At 41.7% G+C, this 19,748-nt stretch overlaps 1 protein-coding gene across 1 annotated transcript in view; it reads left to right on the forward strand.

Annotated features, from left to right (window-relative positions):
- thsd7ab (thrombospondin, type I, domain containing 7Ab) overlaps positions 1-19,748 on the forward strand; it is a 212,502-nt gene that overhangs the window by 54,443 nt on the left and 138,311 nt on the right. Inside the window, exon 2 of the mRNA XM_026184250.2 lies at positions 18,888-19,722. Coding sequence (XP_026040035.1) covers positions 18,888-19,722 — 835 coding nt within the window. The remainder of the gene's footprint in view (positions 1-18,887; positions 19,723-19,748) is intronic.

Genomic DNA, 19,748 nt, shown 5'->3' on the forward strand with positions numbered 1-19,748 from the left:
TACATTTGCATAATGACTGAAACTAACACCACTGAAGGACCAATGGTAATTAGATTTTCAGTCTGTAGAATATCAGCAAACCATCTACAAAAAAAGAATTGTAAAAGGGAATGCCGAATTTTAATAACACTGTGGAGAAACATTTGTGTGGTATCCTCCAAAAGGCCAGCATCATGTTGCCGGATGCTGTTTAGTGATCAAATTTTAAAAATGAAAAAAAAAAAAAAGAGTAAAGAAAAATAATAAAAACCAAAACTCTCCAGTGCAGCCATTGTGCTGCACTGGAGAGTTTTGGTTTTTATTAACACTCCGCTTCACTTAACTTAAAATAATTTCTTTATATGTTACGACTAAGCTTATTGAACAATAAGTGTCACAGTGATCCACGACCCATGGCCAGTGGGTAAGATCATAATATTGTGCCACAACATTAAAATGTGCTTCACCAGACACTGAGTGAGTCTAAAAGTGCCTCAGTATTGAAAAGATGCAGAGATAAATAGGGAAGTGAGGAAAATAGAAATCTCAAAAATAAACTCCATGAAATCTTGATAAAGGCATTACATGGAGAAAAAGAAAACAGTCAAGGCACCTAGTCTTCATGCAATGATTTATTCTTTTTAGCATCTTCGAGTGAGGCATTTGTGTCACAAAACAAGCACACATGTGTCTTTTGCTCCAACGGACTTTATCTCTAGTATGATTGTGAAACACTAAAACTGATCTGTCTGAAGTATTCATTCATTTTCTTGACCATTTATTTAATTCAGGTGTAACTAAACCTAATACAAAGGGACATATAACCACTCGAGCCCACATTCACACTTACAGCAAATTAAAGAATCACCAATTAATCTAACAAACATGTCTTTTGAACTGTGGGAGTAAACCAGAGTACCTGGAGGAATACCAGGAAGAAGCCAGCAGGAGCGAATCCAGGGCCATCTCTGAGGGACAGCAGTGCTAGCCACTGTACCTCAGCTGAAAATTTTCAAAATTACAATTAACAATTAACTCCAGTGTCATACAAGGAACAAATGGTGGAAAGCATGTGATTATTCAGTACTGAGAAAATTAGGTGTATGAGGGTCTCTCATTTTCTCCTGGTAAGTGGTGCCTAGTCGCAGAAAGTCAGAGAACCCTGCGAAATGGTTCAAAACCCCCAAACAGTACACATTACTTTAATATAACCCAGGAAAAAGCAAGTTTGAAAAGCTAGCGCCAGTTTGTTTTTGGTATTTTTGCTTTGGAAATGATTAATCAACTCATAAAAGCAAATTAAATTTAAAAAGCTTAGTCAGTCATTGCATTTTTTCAATCAGTTTTTAATTAGCATGCTTTTAATGTTTTGAGATTGCCTTGTGTAAAGATTTAATTAGAACAAAATTATGTTGCGCATGCTTTTTTTTTTTCACTTGATTTTCCTTACATCGGCCGTATTGCCATCAAAGCAAAAGTAATTCTTTTTATCTCACCCTACTTGTCTTGAAAATGCAAGTATTTTGTTGATGTTGGTTCCTGAATAAGAAAGTGTGTAATAATGGCAAGTCATGGAGTTAATTTTAGTTTGGCTTCTGACAGTGTTGACATTTTCTCTGACAGATTCATACACAGACCATTGCCTTAGAGCTGTGGGAAACTGTTTGTGTAACACACTGACAGTCTAAATCATGAAGCAAGAAAGGCTCATTTGAAGTCAGACACTTTCTTGTCGCTGTTGTTGTGGTGACAAACGGTGGTACAGTGTTACAAGCTGCAGGTGTTTCACTCTGGCTCTGTGCCCGGCCCTGACCCTTTGACTCAAAGAATTCGGAGAATTTCTTTGTTGTTGCCAGTAGCGTTATCGTCACCACCAAGCATGTGGGTGTTTTTAGGATTGGAGCGTGTTCTCTCTAATTTATCTTGTCACTCTTCCATCCTCTGAGGGTGTTTATGAGCTAACAGGAAAACACAAACTCTCTGTAAACAACAGAACATAGTCATCCAGTTCTCAGTTTTGGCTGCTTATGCTGTTTGTCATGTCTTTTTTTTTTTTGCTGCGGCTAAACTCCAGATGTTTAGAAACATGATTATGCTCTTTGCTGGCATGAATGTAAATGTTGCAATTAAAAAGATACTTGATTTGCCTGCTGAAACTTGTATTTGAGTGAATCTGGAAATTATTTGGCTGTTGTTCTCGTCCTACATATTTTACTATAAATTAAAAACAACATAAAGATCATTAATTTTTTTTTAATGAAAAAATATTGAGAACCAGGCTACATTTACATTGCTGTCATGTAAAGGCACAACAACAAAGATGTGTGTTAAGCAAAGAACTCAGTAAAAGAAAAGAATATATAGGATGTGGGATTTAGAGGTAAATCGCTTAAAAAGAAGTGCAGACAAAAGCTAAATGGCTTGTGATCATAAATTTAAACTGATCAAACATTGCCAGAGAGTTTATTTTTAATGTGCATTGTGGGGTGCAACAATTCCAGGTGGTTGGAGCATAAAAACTCAAAGCAGTTCTTCTAAACCTGCAAGACGTGCAGGCAGCCAGGAGTTAGTTATGGCCCCGAGCGCCACTCCAGGTAGCAGTGATGTAAAATGGCAGCCTGGCAATGAGAGACTTATAGATAAACAGTAACTTATGCTTACCACATCTTTGAGTGAACAAAAGCCCTTTTCACCTATAAGATGCAGTGATAATAAGAACTAAACAACTGATAATTAACGATTGTTATCATGAAGCATTTAACTGGACCGAGTAAAAACCATGAATTATTACTGAATTACACAAAAGGCTGTAAATGTTATATAAGATGGCGCCGGTGAGGTCGGCTGCCGTCACGACTGCTCCGACCACTTTTTCTTTGTCTTTGCTTTTTAAGTTAGTTTTCAGCGTTTCTAAATCGGCAAAATCATCACCATTGGGTACATTAGGTATGACAGTGACACTCTTGTTTCTATTGGTATACAATGTACTCACAATTCGAAGTTTTTAACTCCGGATCCGAGCTGGCCGAGTGAGATCTCGAGGGAGAACAAAGGGAAGCGGCGGCGGCCTAGAGGGAAGCGAGCCGGCGTCAGGAACAGGCTGAGAGCTCGTGCACACCGCACACCTCTGCCTAGCATCCTGCTCGCCAACGTCCAGTCACTGGAGAACAAGCTTGACGACCTCAGGGCCAGGATAAAGTTCCAGAGAGACATTCGGGACTGCAATCTCCTCTGCTTCACTGAGACATGGCTGAACCCAGCGGTGCCGGACCACGCCATCCAGCCGGCCGAGTTCTTCTCGGTTCACCGCATGGACAGGACACGGGACTCGGGGAAGTCAAGGGGAGGCGGCGTGTGTTTAATGGTGAACAACAACTGGTGCAACAGTGCGAACGTTGTTCCTCTCACACGCTCCTGCACACCAAATCTGGAACTACTGTCCATCATGTGTCGTCCTTTTTATCTACCTCGGGAATTTACATCGGTCATTGTAAGTGCCGTTTATATTCCACCACAAGCGGACACGGTCACCGCCTTATGCGAGCTGCATGAGGCACTCACACAGCACCAGACACAACACCGGGACGCTGCGCTTATTGTGACGGGGGACTTTAATAGCGCCAACCTCAAACGCGCAGCGCCGAACTTTTATCAACACATCACCTGCCCCACCAGGGGTGAAAGGACACTGGACCACTGCTACACTACGGTCAAGGACGGCTACAAGGCACAATCCCGCCCCCCGTTTGGCAAATCTGATCACGCCGCCATCTTCCTCATGCCAAAATACAAACAAAGGCTGAAACAGGAAGTTCCGGTTCAGAGGAAGGTCGCGCGCTGGACGGATCAATCGGTGGCCGCGTTACAGGACGCACTCGATGACGCAGACTGGGGCATGTTCAGAAACAGCTCCGACGATGACGTCAACGTGTTTACGGAAGCGGTTGTGGGATTCATCGGGAAACTAGCGGATGATACCGTGGAGACAAAGACTATCACAACGTTTCCCAACCAGAAGCCGTGGGTGGATAAAACCATCCGCGACGCTCTGAGATCCCGCACCGCTGCCTACAACACGGGACTCATGACGGGGGACATGGACCCGTACAAAGCCGCGTCATATAACGTGCGGAGGGCGGTGAAAGAGGCGAAGCAGCGCTACGGGAGGAAACTAGAGTCACAACTCCAACAGAGTGACTCTAGGAGCCTGTGGCGGGGACTAAGGACAATAACGGACTATAAAGCACCAACAACCGGTATGACGAACGCGGCCGTGACTCTGGCAGACGAGCTGAACACTTTCTATGCTCGCTTCGAGGCTGCAGCTAAGGTCTCCAACAATGCTAGTGTTAGCGGCGCTAACGGCTGCAGACAGGAAGATACTACCAGCACCGGAAACGTGCTCGTCATCTCCGAGCATGAAGTAAGGAGAGCCTTCAAGAGAGTGAACACCAGGAAAGCAGTAGGACCAGACGGCATCCCAGGTCGTATCCTCAGAGACTGCGCATACCAGCTAGCTCCTGTGTTCACTGAGATATTCAACATCTCTTTATCTCAGTCGGTGATCCCCACATGCTTCAAAGAGTCCATCATTGTTCCTGTCCCGAAGAAACCCCACCCTGCTTCTCTCAATGACTATCGCCCTGTAGCCCTCACCTCAGTAGTGATGAAGTGCTTTGAACGCCTGGTCAGAGACTTCATCATTTCTTCACTACCAGACACACTGGACCCACTACAGTTCGCTTACCGTCCAAATCGTTCCACAGACGATGCCATCTCTCATCTCCTCCACACATCACTCACTCACTTGGACACTAGAAGGGGGAATTATGTTAAAATGCTCTTCATAGACTACAGCTCTGCATTTAACACCATAATTCCCTCCACACTCACCACCAAGCTGGAGCATCTGGGACTCAGCTCATCTATGTGTCAGTGGATCTCCAACTTCCTAACTGGCAGACCACAGGCAGTAAGGATGGGCGGACATGTCTCAGCCTCCACCACTCTCAGCACTGGAGCCCCCCAGGGGTGTGTTCTGAGCCCCCTGCTGTACTCTTTGTACACATATGACTGTGTGGCCACTACCAGCTCCACCACCATCATCAAGTTTGCTGACGACACCGTCGTGGTGGGCCTGATCTCTGATAACAACGAGACGGCCTACCTGAAGGAGATTAGGAATCTGGAGAACTGGTGCCAGAGGAACAACCTCCTTCTAAACGTCAGTAAGACAAAGGAGCTGATAGTGGACTTCAGCACTAAGCAGGAGAGGAACTACCAGACCCCCGTCATCAACGAGTGCCCAGTGGAGAGAGTGGACAGCTTCAAATACCTCGGAGTTCACATCACGCAGGACCTGTCATGGTCCTGTCACATCAACACTGTGGTGAAAAAGGCCCGACAGCGTCTCTACCACCTCAGACGCTTGAGAGACTTCCAACTGCCCTCCAAGGTGCTCAGGAACTTTTACTCGTGCACCATAGAGAGCATCCTGGCGGGAAACATCTTAACCTGGTTCGGGAACAGCACCATGCAGGACAGACGAGCTCTAGAGAGGGTTGTGCGGTCAGCTGAGCGCACCATCCGCTCCGAGCTCCCTGACCTGCACTCAATCTACAGCAGGCGGTGCTGGACCAAGGCCAGGAAGATCGTGAAGGACCTCAGCCATCCCAACAACAGACTGTTCTCTCTGCTGAGGTCAGGAAAGCGCTCCCTGAAGACCAACACAGAGAGACTGAGGAGGAGCTTCTTCCCGCAGGCGATACGGTCTCTCAATCACACCACCACACAGTACTGACCCACACATATGGTTCTTACACACACACTGGACTTTCTGGACTTTGGTTTTGCACAACACTGGTCACTATATTCTTCATTTCCGGTTAATACTTGTACAGCTGCTGTTATTGTGTATATATTTATTTATATTTAGATTTCTTCATACATTCTTATATAGTTCTATATTGTGTATTTTGTTGTACAGTTATTTTATTTTCAACTTTAATTTATATATTTTATCTTATTCTTCCCAGTTAAATTTACCCTTCATTCTAATTTGTGTTGTACAGTTATTTCATTTTTAACCTTAATTTATATTTTATTCCTTCCTAGTTAAATTTACCCTTTTTAATTTTTCATATTTATTTCCTATCTTATTCATAGCCTTTTCCTTTTTTGTTTTCTTTAGGTCACGAGCAGTTGTCCAAGCATTTCACTACATATCGTACTGTGTATGACTGTGTACGTGACAAATAAAAATTTGAATTTGAATTTGAAAATTTGTTTATTTATTGAGCCCTAGCTTTGTACTCACTCATATATGGACACATCCTGTGCCCTAAAAAACAAATTGCATTCATCTGTGCAATATCCAGATGATAGAATTTACAGCATAAACAATTATTAAAGTGAACTGCCTGAAATCAGGGGCGTCTCCAGAAGTTTTTAATATGGGTGGCAATCCGGGGGCCACTAAAAAATATCAGGGTGGCACACCAAAAACAGAATTTCTAGTTTTATTATTCTGTTTTTAAATATAGGTTACTTAAAAAAAAAATATGGAAAAAAAGAGAAAGAAAATAATTATATGCCTCGTTATTTTTCTGCTGATGCAATTGATACTTAAAGGAGATGCATATAAAGATCAAATAAGTTTTTAAAATCAATAATAATCTGTCTTAAATAACAAGTTAATGTTTCAACTGAAGGGTGTCTTCCTCCCTCTTGCTGAAATTATTACCAACATGAGAAAGTCTTGCCGAGGGGGGTCAGCAATTTTTTTTAAATTTATTTTGTTATTTTTACTTTCTTTGGGGGGGGTTGGTTGGTTGGTTGGTTGGTTGGTTGGTCAGTGCCTCCCAGGCACAAAGCCTTCCCATCTACAGTATTTCCGAACTAAGCAACAAAATCATTTTGCTTTTGTTGAGATAAAGAAGTTCTTTCCTATACTGTCCATTTTCTATGTAGGTACTGCTCGCGATAAACAGACGGGTGGATAATCTCCTCTTGTGTGGCGCACACCACAACTAACTGCTGTAGTGGGTGGCTGTTGCTCAGGAGATAGAGCAAGTCATCTATTAACTGGAACGTTGTTGGTTTCATCCATTGCTCCTTCAGTCTGAATGCCAAATTATTACTGGGCAAGATACCGAACCCCAAGTTGCTCTCCAAGGTGTGAATGTGTGTGAACGTTAGACAGAAAGCACCTAGGTGTGGAAAATGTGCTTGTATGAATGAGTATGATTTGGTGAATGAGGCATGTTCTATAAAGGGCTTTGAGTGCTCAGGTAGAAAAGAAGAAGAATAAAAGTGTGACATAAGACCATATATCATTTAATGAAAAGGGCTCACCACCTAAAGAAGAGCAGCAATACACAGTACACAGTTTCTGCAGCACTATATACATGTGGACATTATTTAAAACGTTGGAATCAAGTTAAATGCTAGTGGAGTGGTGACACTTTTGCACAAGTAATAAAGTAATAAAAAAGGAGGAGTCATTGTAGGTCCAGATTCCACACATTGGCTGTCAAAAGTGCCTCAGTCTGACTATGCAGTCCTAAAGAAACTGCCGACATATCATAGTAGCATGACATAATAGCTGTTCTACACAAATGCAGTAATGCACTGAAGTTTTTGCCATTTGACAGAAAATGTTGGAATATCAGTACCTTGGATGTCCATCAAGCCATTTATCTAATTTATCTATGTCTGTTTGGCAGAACTGATGATGGTGAATATGAAGTAAAATTAAGATAAATATAATGGCTGAGTGTTAGGATAAAAATAAATTAGCATGATTCTTAAGCTTCAATTCAAAACACCAATGAAAATGAATATACACATTAAATGACTGTAGCACCCTGTTGCTCTTATTAAGCTGTAATATGGAGTATGCAGATACTGCATGCAGAAAGGAGCCCAGATAAAAATTGAGAGGACTTATTTCATATTGTGTGACTTGTTGAAACGTCTGCGTCTGTTGGACGCAATGAATAAAAGAGTCAGAGGAGCTCCTTCAAGCCGTGCAAGCACAATCATGGTATTACAGTTAATGAAATTTAGATCAAGTGTGAGCAGAGAGCTTTAGTCAATGTGGCTTAACGCTGCACAGCCCTGGGCACCAATCACACTGAAGGCAGGCTACGGTTAACAATCATCCATGAATGCTAAGCTGCTCAAAGTATTCCTTCAGATGTTGAGGGCTAGCCTTTGGTTCTCTTCTTTTCTCCTTTAACTTTTGCTCTTTTCCACAATAACCTTTCAGGCACATTGTTGCCCATTTGGACCTAAAGGGCTGGTATCCATCTGGTGCTAAATAATGACTTTGTGACCATGCCCAACAAGAAATGGCAGTATTTATAGCTGGCTGTGCTCTTTAAACACAATAACAATGCACAGTTGGCCTTTGCCTTGTGCAGATTTGTTCTGTAGCTCTCGGCAAACAAATGCAGTGCAGAGCCTAATGTGACTCAACATGGCAAGTCCAATGTGGTAATGCTTAGTTCTTCCAAAGGCTATGCAAACATGCAATTATCCCATTGTAGTTCATACGGTTAATTCTGTCTAAACTGTGATGCTACATGGAGAGCTGAACTCTTAGAAAGGAGCTTTTCAGCTACTCAAACAACAGTAGTTTCATGTACAGCGTTGGAGCTTTGAATAAAAAATTGAGCTTACATAATCAAACTGACATCTCGCAGTACTGCTGTGGAACTGATGAATCAATTTCCGAGGATGAAACTTAAAACACCATCTCTTCATCGTGAAAAAAGCACTTTGCTTCCACGCTTTAACAAACCTTAGAATATTATGAAAATGCTAAAAGAAGGGTTATTTATGACCTGCCATATAATAAATATAGTCATCCATAAAATCAGACCTGTGTGAAATCATATTTCTGAGATTTGATTTAATCTGACAATTTGACTGAATTCATTCTCTTTCACTGAAATTGTGTGGGAGAGCCAGCCCTTAGATACATAACCTCACTTTTACTCTTCAGACTGTTGTTTCTTATTACTCTACAACATACTGACACTTTCCTGCTGCTGTAGGAGTCTGACATTGTTCAGCTGTGGCTAAATTTCCACATATATAACACTGCACTGACCCTGAATGTCTCAAGAACACCAAATTTTTGCTGATTGTGGCAAAGCAACTCGTATTTTATTTGACCTTTTTTATATAGTTGGACATGACAGCAGAACTGACAGCTCTGAAGTCAAGACACATCCACTGGCTGTAACATCGCAGTGAAGCGGCAGCCAGTCAGCGGCGATGATCCTGAGATGAACCTCGACCCTGGCCGAGAGAAAGGTCCTGTCTTTGAGTGCTGGACCCAGTTGTGGATTTGAGAAATAACAAACAAACACAAGCAGCGAGAAAGAGAGCGAGTGTTACAGTGACCCATTCATTAGTGAAGCTAACCCTGCAGGGACAAAGAAGCTGTTCATTAAATAGACACTCGAGGCCCAGTCAGAGATCAGACTCTCACCCCAACAGTGAGGATATTACACTTCACATATAGTGCTCGGAGGAGAGATCCCATTATGAGGCCCGAGGACTCCCGGGGGACCTGCTGGGGCCCTGAGTATTACAGGAAATAGATAATTTCATTATGATTGAAGCTAGGTAAAAGTGCCTTTAGATCATTTCCCTTCTTTTTGGTGACTTTCAGATTTTTTTTTTTCATCTTCAAAGTACCTGATTTCTCTGCATATTAATGTGCTCTTGGCTTCTGCGTTGCTCTGAAAAGAAGTAATTTAATTTCTATGGTCAATTCAGTCATGAATTATGAAAAAAGAAGCAGAAGCGGAAACGAGAGTAATTCAACCTATGACGTGCTATAATGCAGTCAGTTAGATAACACCTGTGTCGTCTTATTACTTACCAGGTGTAGCTTTACACACCAGCTGTTACAATATTAATTGTCACTGTTTAGAGTCCTACAGTGCCTGTAATAAATGGTTATAGCAGGGTTGCAGTGGATTAAATCACAGGTGTGTTAAACTCTGGTTTGCATTTTGTGTTTTGTATGTTTCTTTTTGTTTTTTGTTCTTCTGCTCAGTCTTAAAAAATAAAAACTTCTTGGTTAGGCTTATGGAACGATTTTGGTTTGAGGTAAAATACCCCCTTCACAACAGTAACTGCACACTGAAAAATGATGAGTAGCATGTGACAATGCAATAACCATAGGCATCAAAATCTGCTTACAAAGGACACCTTTTCCATAAAAGATCCATTCCAGCAGCTCTGATAAAACAACATTAAGTGATGTCCCAGGAATGAGAATGGGCTTAAATGTAATAACACATAAACAGGCATACCATAAAGACAATACCACAATAGAGCAGACTCTGATTTGCCTTCCCACGCATTGAATCATCAGTATTGGTTCGTTTTGGAAGGTGATTCGGTTGGTGGCCTCCAGCTTGCACTAAAATGTTCACAGCCGAGTGTGAAGTGGTGGGAATGAGAATCAGCGCCTCCAAATCTGAGGCCATGGTTCACAACTAGAAAACTATCTCAGCATCCTGTTTATCAGTATAGAAAAAGTGAAGTGGGAGATTGACAGATGTGCTACCACTATTGGTTGTTTTACTTCCCATCTTTGTCTTTTTGCGTACCCTGTGTCCATTTGTTCCCTTCCAATATTTGTAAGTCTGTCTTTCCTGGCTGTGTCCACCTCAAGTTCATCTTCAGATTTATTAAAGGTATTCACACCCCTACTGTGTGTTTGTTTTGGACTTTTTAACCTCAGTGCAAAAATTCGTGTTTCTGGGATTCCTGTAAGTATTTATTAGCTTAAACTCGTCCTTTATTTTTGTTAGCTTCCACTTTTCCTGTTTAGTCTGCCTTTGGGTCCTTTTTTAATGGGCTCGCAGCATCAGCACATTTACCTCATAGAGCATTCCTATGATGCTTAAATTAATTTTCCTGTGTTATACTGTATTATGCTCTTACCGCACTTCCCCTCATACATTAATCTTGCAGGTCATCTGAAAAACCCTTCTGTCAACATTCATACCTTCTCAAAGTGTTGGTCATGTCTTACTATGGAGTGGTGACAGCCAATGTAGTTCAAACACTAGTGCTCTGACAGAGGTCACTACCCCAAACATGCATTCATTTTTAATTTGCTTTCTGAAGCAAATATTATAAATGAGGGATGGGTGGTTAAGCCTATATAAATATCCAACAACTACCAACAAGTGTCAAAATTATGCATTAGTAGCTGTTCCAGTAGTTTATTGCATGTGGCAAATGTATCTCACAATTTTCAGTGGTAAAATTGTTTGATGTATCACAAGTCAAAATATCACATTAATGACATGAGCACTTAAAGTTGAATAATTTTACATGATGAGGTTATCAATAACATTACTATTATCTACAATAATGTGCAGCCAAAAGAATATTTGGCTAAAACTGGGACTTCTGTACATGCACTTTTATAACATAGTCGTCTGTTAAGTTTCATCAATATGTGGGCTTGTGTTTGTGTATTTGTCTTCTGATATCAAGTAAAATCCAGAAGAAAATTAATATAAATGTAACACAATTGAATGACTTGCCCAAATGTGGGTTGTATTTTTCTGTATGACACCTGTTTTTTTGTGTCAAAAGATTACTAATCAGACATGTGTCAAATGTGTGATGTGCAGCCGAGTGACAGTAATGGATAATTCTTTGAATACTTTGTGATAAATGGAGGCGAGACACACTTTGTTTTCAGAATGTTAAATGAACCTGTCAGACTGCAGCAATATTGAAAGGTTAGCTGTAAGCTACACGACTTTCACATTGATTTACATTTGGAGAAAAGGCCTTGCTCCAGCTTTGTGTCTGAACAGAGCGACATAACATGGAAGCAACTGTAAAGATCAGACATAGCAAACTTTCTCTTCTGAGAAGATACATAAGACTACAGGCTGCCACTGTTCTACTTAGATCATGTTGAATAGGGCCAAGCATTTTGACCTTTAACCACTCTTTAACTCCACATTACTAAGCCCGAGGAGTGCTGAAGGGCAGTGCCAGAGAGCAGTCTTAGAGGAGATAACTTCTGTCTGGGATAGATTAGATATGAGTGGGATGTGTCTGATTCTGCTGCATTTTTGGTTTTGGATACATTTTATTTCTTCTGCTTGGAACTGAATATCAGCTCTCAAGATAATATTCTCTGTCTTTGTCAGTTTGTATTGTGAAGACAAAAACCTCTAGTACACATTTTTCAATTATTGGATTCGATTAAAAATGTACATCACGTCAAAATTCAACCACTCAAATAGGCCTGGGGTGCTGGGGGATTCCCATAATGCACTGCTTCTTTTGTGTTTATGCACCACTCTGCATTTCATCATTAGTTATTATTGTTTTCTCGCTCTCCTCCCATCAACCCCAACCAGTCACACCAGTTGGCTGCTGCTCCCTGGGCCTGATTCTGCCGAAGCTTTCTTCCTGTTAAAGGGGAGTTTTTCCTTCCCACTGTCACCAAATGCTTGTCCATTTTTTTTTCCTGTATATTGTATGGTCTTTATCATGTATTACCGTGTAAAGCACCTTGATGCAACAGTTGTAATTTGGTGCTATATAAATTGAATTAAATTGAACTGAGAATTCATCACTGGGCATCCTAAATATATTTCACTTCTTCTTCTCAAATCCACAAGTTCTACAAATGAGTTGTGAGCTGAGTCTGTAGATTCCCAGTAGGCAGAGATCACTTGATCAAATGGCGTGTTGATACAATGTGAGGTAAACCAGCCATTTCAAATATGCTTAGAGGCTCCTGTGTATGCTTCATCACGATGACTCCTGTCTGGCACATTGGCTGCTGACACTGAAGACCAGACTACAAGGCAGCTTCATGATAGGCTTCCATTTTTGGAACTGTGCTCCTGATTGCTTGCCAGGATTTTTATCTGGATCTGGGTCAGCAAGAGGTGCCCTTACCTTTACCGCCCGTCTCCTGCAAAGAGTCCAGCTCCGGGCTCAGCTCCGGATAGTAATCAATTAGCTGAGAGGTTAATGTGGGATTGAACTGAAGTTTCCCAATTAGTGTGATTTCTTTTCCTTTGTAGTATCAATAGCCTTTGGATAACACAGTCAGAGTGCAGCCACCCTGTGTTGATGAGTGTTCTGCAGCCTCCTTGGTGTGCCGGCTGAGTTGGGCTGACAGGGTTAAGACGGTTTTAGTAATGTCAGCTTTTTTTGTGGTGAAACATAAATTAGACCCTGTGTTCTTTATTCAGTTTTTTTTCAAGTTGTAGTTAAATGTATACTTTCCCTTATTTTCTGTCATATTTATACTACAGGGTGGGCCATTTATATGGATACACCGTAATAAAATGGGAGTGGTTGGTGATATTAAAGTCCTGTTTGTGGCACATTAGTATATGTGAGGGGGCAAACTCCTCAAGATGGGTGGTGACCATGGTGGCCATTTAGAAGTCGGCCATCTTGGATAGAACTTTTATTTTTTCAATAGGAAGAGGGCCATGTGACACATCAAACTTATTGGTATTGTCACAAGAAAAACAATGGTGTGCTTGGTTTCAACGTAACTTTATTCTTTTATGAGTTATTTACAAGTTTCTGACCACTTATAAAATGTGTTCAATGTGCTACCCATTGTGTTGGATTGTCAATGCAACCCTCTCCTCCCACTCTTCACACACTGATAGCAACACTGCAGAGAAATGCCAGCACAGGCATCCAGTATCCGTAGTTTCAGGTGCTGCACATCTCGTATCTTCACACCATAGATAATTGCCTTCATATGACCCTAAAGATAAAAGTCTAAGGGGGTCAGATCGGGAGACCTTGGGGGCCATTCAACTGGCCAACGATGACCAATCCACTTTCCAGGAAACTGTTCATCTAGGAAGGCTCGGACCTGGCACCCATAATGTGGTGGTGCACCATCTTGCTGGAAAAACTCAGGGAACATGCCAGCTTCAGTGCATAAAGAGGGAAACACATCATCATGTAGCAATTTCAAATATCCAGTGGCCTTGAGGTTTCCATTGATGAAGAATGGACCCACTATCGTTGTACCCCATATACCACACCAAACCATCACTTTTGATGTTCCAACAGTCTTGGAGGGATCCATCCAATGTGGGTTAGTGTCAGACCAATAGCGGTGGTTTTCTTTGTTAACTTCACCATTCACATAAAAGTTTGCCTCATCACTGAACAAATAATAATGGATTGGATTTATATAGCACTTTTCAAGGCACCCAAAGCGCTTTACAATTCCACTATTCATTCACTCTCACATTCACACACTGGTGGAGGCAAGCTACAGTTGTAGCCACAGCTGCCCTGGGGCAGACTGACAGAGGCGAGGCTGCCATGTCGCGCCATCGGCCCCTCTGGCTAACACCAGTAGGCGGTAGGGTAAAGTGTCTTGCCCAAGGACACAACGACCAGGACAGAGAGCCCAGGGATCGAAGCGGCGACCTTCCGGTTACAGATGCGATTCCCAACCCCCTGAGCCACAGTTGCCCCAAAATCTTCTGCGTGAACTGAGGGTCCTGTTCCAATTTTTGTTTTGCTCATTCTGCAAATTCTGTGCGCCGATCTGGGTCATCCTTGTTGAGATGCTGCAGTAGCTGGAGTTTGTAAGGGTGCCATTTAGCTAATATCTGCCGAAGGGATGTTCGACTAATGCCACTCTCCAGTGACATGCGGCGAGTGCTATGCTGTGGGCTCTTGCTGAGTGAAGCTAGGACAGCCACTGATGTTTCTTCATTAGTGACAGTTTTATTGCGTCCACATTTTGGCAAATCGACACTGAACCAGTTTCACGAAACTTAGCAAGCAGTTTGCTAACTGTAGCATGGGAGATGGGTGGTCTCGTAGGGTGTCTTGCATTGAAATCTGCTGCAATGACCCGGTTACTGCGTTCACCAGACATCAACACAATTTCGATCCACTCCTCTCATGTTAATCTCTTTGACATGTCAATCAATGGCTGTGAACTAACTCATGAAAGAATAAAGTTACGTTGAAACCAAGCACACCATTGTTTTTCTTGTGACATTACCAATAAGTTTGATGTGTCACATGGCCCTCTTCCTATTGAAAAAACAAAAGTTGTATCCAAGATGGCCGACTTCTAAATGGCCACCATGGTCACCACCCATCTTGAGGAGTTTGCCCCCTCACATATACTAATGTGCCACAAACAGGACTTTAATATCACCAACCATTCCCATGTTATTACGGTGTATCCATATAAATGGCCCACCCTGTATTACAATAGTGCATGCTTGTATTTAATTTAAACATGGCAAAGGTTGAAATAATGAGTTTAGGCCATGAGACAAAAGCTCAGCCTTCAAACTGCTTTAAATACTCCGTTTCAGGCATATTCAGAGGGCATATTCCTAATATGATCATCTCAGACAGAGATACCCACCCGCACATGCTGTTCCTAAACAGTTTAATTTAGTAGAGTCCAGGAAATCCATTTTATGAAGCCCCTTTAAGGTCTCTATTGTTATACAAGACAAACAAAGATCTTAGGTAAAGTCTTACTACAATAAAATGGTGTGTCATCAACCATATCATTAATCCACTTACTATAAGTGCAGCCGGATTCTCTGAGCACGTCATTTCACTACTTTACCTAAGTCCCTATAAATTGTCCTTCAGTTGTCCTTTACCTTTCCATCTCATCACGATGTTTTCCATTAAGGTCAAAAGTACTTAGGATCAGACAAAGGATGCGATTAAACTATCCATAAGTAGAAAGGGGCTGATTGCTAAAACTTAAAATGCTCAAAGGTTTTAGCAACACCTTTGAAACAGAAATAAATAGTGCTTTTGTTGGAGACTGTTTTAAGCAGCACATTACTAGACCTTCGGTATGCTGACGGATACTTCTGCTCCTTGTGGATTTGAAGCATTACACTAACAGATGCTCTGCAAAGGAATCAGCAGTATCAATTTAACCTCTAAGCATGCAGATTAAAATGTGCTGAATCCAGATATGACAATTAAAATACCAAGGTGTTTCAATTTCAATTTGACTAAATTGTCAAACTTGTGTCTATTTATGGTTACCAACAAGTTTTTTAAATCGCAACATCTTAAAAATTGGGAAACAGTCGGTATAGAACAGACTTAATATGAAACATCACATTAGAAAATAAAGCATTATTTTATATCAGTTAAAATAAATAACAGCTGCTCCGAATTTAATTAGAGCTGTCCAAGCCAGGTCAGGGTGTTGAGCCTAGGTGGGATGTTGTGGCATTGCAAAATGTCAGTTTCATCAATTATCTATTCAATTCAATTCAATTCAATTTTATTTATATAGCGCCAAATCACAACATAAGTCGCCTCAAGGCGCTTCATAGATACAGAGAAAAACCCAACAATCATATGACCCCCTATGAGCAAGCACTTTGGCAACAGTGGGAAGGAAAAACTCCCTTTTAACAGGAAGAAACCTCCGGCAGAACCAGGCTCAGGGAGGGGCGGCCATCTGCTGCGACCGGTTGGGGTGAAAGAAGGAAGACAGGATAAAAGACATTCTGTAGAAGAGAGACAGAGATTAATAACAGATATGATTCAATGCAGAGAGGTCTATTAATACATAGTGAGTGAGAAAGGTGACTGGAAAGGAAAAACTCAATGCATCATGGGAATCCCCCGGCAGCCTATGTCTATTGCAGCATAACTAAGGGAGGATTCAGGGTCACCTGGTCCAGCCCTAGCTTTAGCAAAAAGGAAAGCTTTAAGCCTAATCTTGAAAGTAGAGATAGTGTCTGTCTCCTGAATCCAAACTGGAAGCTGGTTCCACAGAAGAGGGGCCTGAAAACTGAAGGCTCTCCCTCCCATTCTACTTTTAAATACTCTAGAAACAACAAGTAGGCCTGCAGAGCGAGAGCGAAGTGCTCTAATAGGGTGATATGGTACTACAAGGTCATTAAGATAAGATGGGGCCTGATTATTTAAGACCTTGTATGTGAGGAGCAGGATTTTGAATTCAATTCTGGATTTAACAGGAAGCCAATGAAGGGAAGCCAAAACAGGAGATATCTGCTCTCTCTTTCTAGTCCCTGTCAGTATTCTTGCTGCAGCATTTTGGATTAGATTGGATCTAGAATCCAAAAAATGTTGGTTTCATCACTAACAATCACAAGAGAACAGTACATTGCGATATAAAATGGAAAATTGAATGCATATTATAGGACGAATGGTCACCTGAAAATCAACACATATCCCCATTTGGGCCTTTTTTTCTCCAACATTCAACAGTCAAAATGTATTTAAGTCATTTTTTGGTTTTGATTGATAACTTTTGATCTTTAAACTAAGAGAATAGCATATAATGACTGAAAATTTTAAGCATCATTTTCAGTTGCTGTAACACTAAATTAGTAATGTCTGACTACATTTATATCAAAAGCAGTTTGACTGTAGGCCAGTGTTATTCACCACATGCCAGCAAACCACTTAGCGATAAGGTCCGGTTGTATTGTAGCCACATGCTTAAGAAAAAATGCTTATTTTCAGAAAACTAGAAGTAACTGTAGCTGCCAAATAAAGACTTTTACATATTTTGTCATAATGGCTTTTCTTTGTAAAAGATACCTTTGAGCAGCCAAGCGTGTTATGTTAACTTTAAAGAGGGGTCTGATGAATGGTAGGAGGCTAATCTAAACAGGCTGCAACAAATCATTTAACAAGATCATGTCATGATTTTGACATTGTAATTGAACTTTCAGACAATAAGAAAAATATAGAACATCTTTTTATTTGAGGTTACATGTCGGTATTCCTGAGTCAGTACCAGCAGTATATTTAATTATTAAACCACATATACAGCAACCTCTCCCCTCCTCTAGTCCTGTTATGTACTGTCTGTTCAGTCTGTGCTGTCATTAACGCTCTCAGGCTCAAATTAAACTTTTTGTTGCTAATGCACAACCAAGTCCTGCAGTGGTACTTCTGAGTAAAAAGAACCTCATAAAGGTTGTTAGTTTTTAACTGTTGCAAATCGGCAACGCTTGCCTTGAGAGGGTTAAGTAAATGGGGACAAGGGAAGACTTTGCCAAACTCTTGTGTACCAAGAAATATACGTTTATTGATGTTTGTGGCAATTTCTGCTGGTTGCCAATAGACTTTGATAAACGCCACAGATAACTCATTGCCCCTGTAAATTAACTTTCAGACACTTGCATTTGATCACCTATAATCTCTACTGTTGCACATTGTGTTTGCATTGCCTAATCATCCCTCCCCGCCTCAATGGCAGCCACCCAGTTTTTACCATGCAGAAAGAATCACTGTGTCTGACCGAAGTGTCGTGCAAAAACAAGGCGGCGGATTATTTTTATTTAATATGACACATTTTTGCACTCACTTCAGCTGCTGACAGCTTTTCAGCACATTTACATCAAGGGCCATATTAAAGGAGTCTGTGAATTTACTGTGTCATCCTTGAAGATGTATTATGTGCCTTTTTCTTAGCTGAGAAAAAGAAAATGAAATAGTCTTGGTTTAGAATTAGGTTTCAAGCATTTGATTAACTGATGCTTCCATATGGATTTCTGTTTTAAAGGTACACATGAAGTGGCATTAGTGCCTTCCATTCATCATTATTAGGATAAATATGGCTTATTTGTTTATTCTACACTTTCAATCGAGTCCAGCCTGTGGCATTATGCTGTTTTGTTTCACTTCCTCCAATCTGACTAGCATCTTTTATTCCTGCTAATATAATTTCCTGCTTCTTCAAAGCCGTATTGTGATGTGTTGTGTTTAGAATTTCCTTACAAGTTTTCTTACAATGCTCCTGAGTGCTTTTCTTGTCATTTAAAGCTGAAAGGATTATTGTTTTATGTTTCTTCATTGTGATTTGAGGTTGTTCATTTGTTTCCCAGGTCCATGGGGAAGATGTATGGGCAGCGACTGCGGCCTGGGTGGCAGCCAAAGCCGGGCAGTCTGGTGTGCCCATGTGGATGGCTGGACAACACTTCACACCAACTGTGACCAGGCACAGCGTCCCTCAAACCAGAGAAACTGTTTCCGTGTGTGCGACTGGCACAAGGACCTTTATGACTGGAAACTGGGTGCCTGGAATGAGTGCGTGCCAGTATCAGCAAGGACCTTTGGGGCCCCACGGCAGTTCACGTGCAGTGGAGGCGAAGAGGGCATTCAGGTCCGGGAGGTGGGCTGCATACTCAAGTCAGACGAATCTCCAGCAGAGGATGCCATCTGTGAGTACTTTGAACCCAAGCCTCGTCTAGAGCAGGCATGTTTGATCCCTTGCCCTCAGGATTGTGTGGTTTCTGAGTACTCGCCATGGACATCCTGCTCCAAAACGTGTGGAACAGGCCTCAGGAACAGAGTGCGCAGTGTCCTAGTCCCTCCGCTTTTTGGAGGCGCTGCCTGTCCCAACCTGACTGAGTTCCAGTCTTGCAAACCAGGGCCTTGCACAGGTCCAGAGGGCATGTACAGTCTCAGGGTTGGACCGTGGAACTCTTGTGCCCTCCCGCAGACTCGGACAGCTCGCCAAGTTAAACGCAGGAAAGGCAAAGGGCAAGGGCTCCGGGAGAGGGCAGGAGTAAAAGATCCCGAGACTAGGGAGCTTATCCAGAAGAAGCGTACCAGGAACCGCCTCAACCGGCAAGAGAGTCCCTTCTGGGACATTCAGGTGGGCTACCAGAATCGGGAGGTGACTTGCATCCATAGGAATGGGAGCACTGTGGGACGCAAGTGAGTGGCAATATTTTTGTAGTAAT

Source organism: Astatotilapia calliptera, chromosome 11, assembly GCF_964374335.1.
Source record: "Astatotilapia calliptera chromosome 11, fAstCal68.1, whole genome shotgun sequence".
Classification (NCBI taxonomy): domain Eukaryota; kingdom Metazoa; phylum Chordata; class Actinopteri; order Cichliformes; family Cichlidae; genus Astatotilapia; species Astatotilapia calliptera.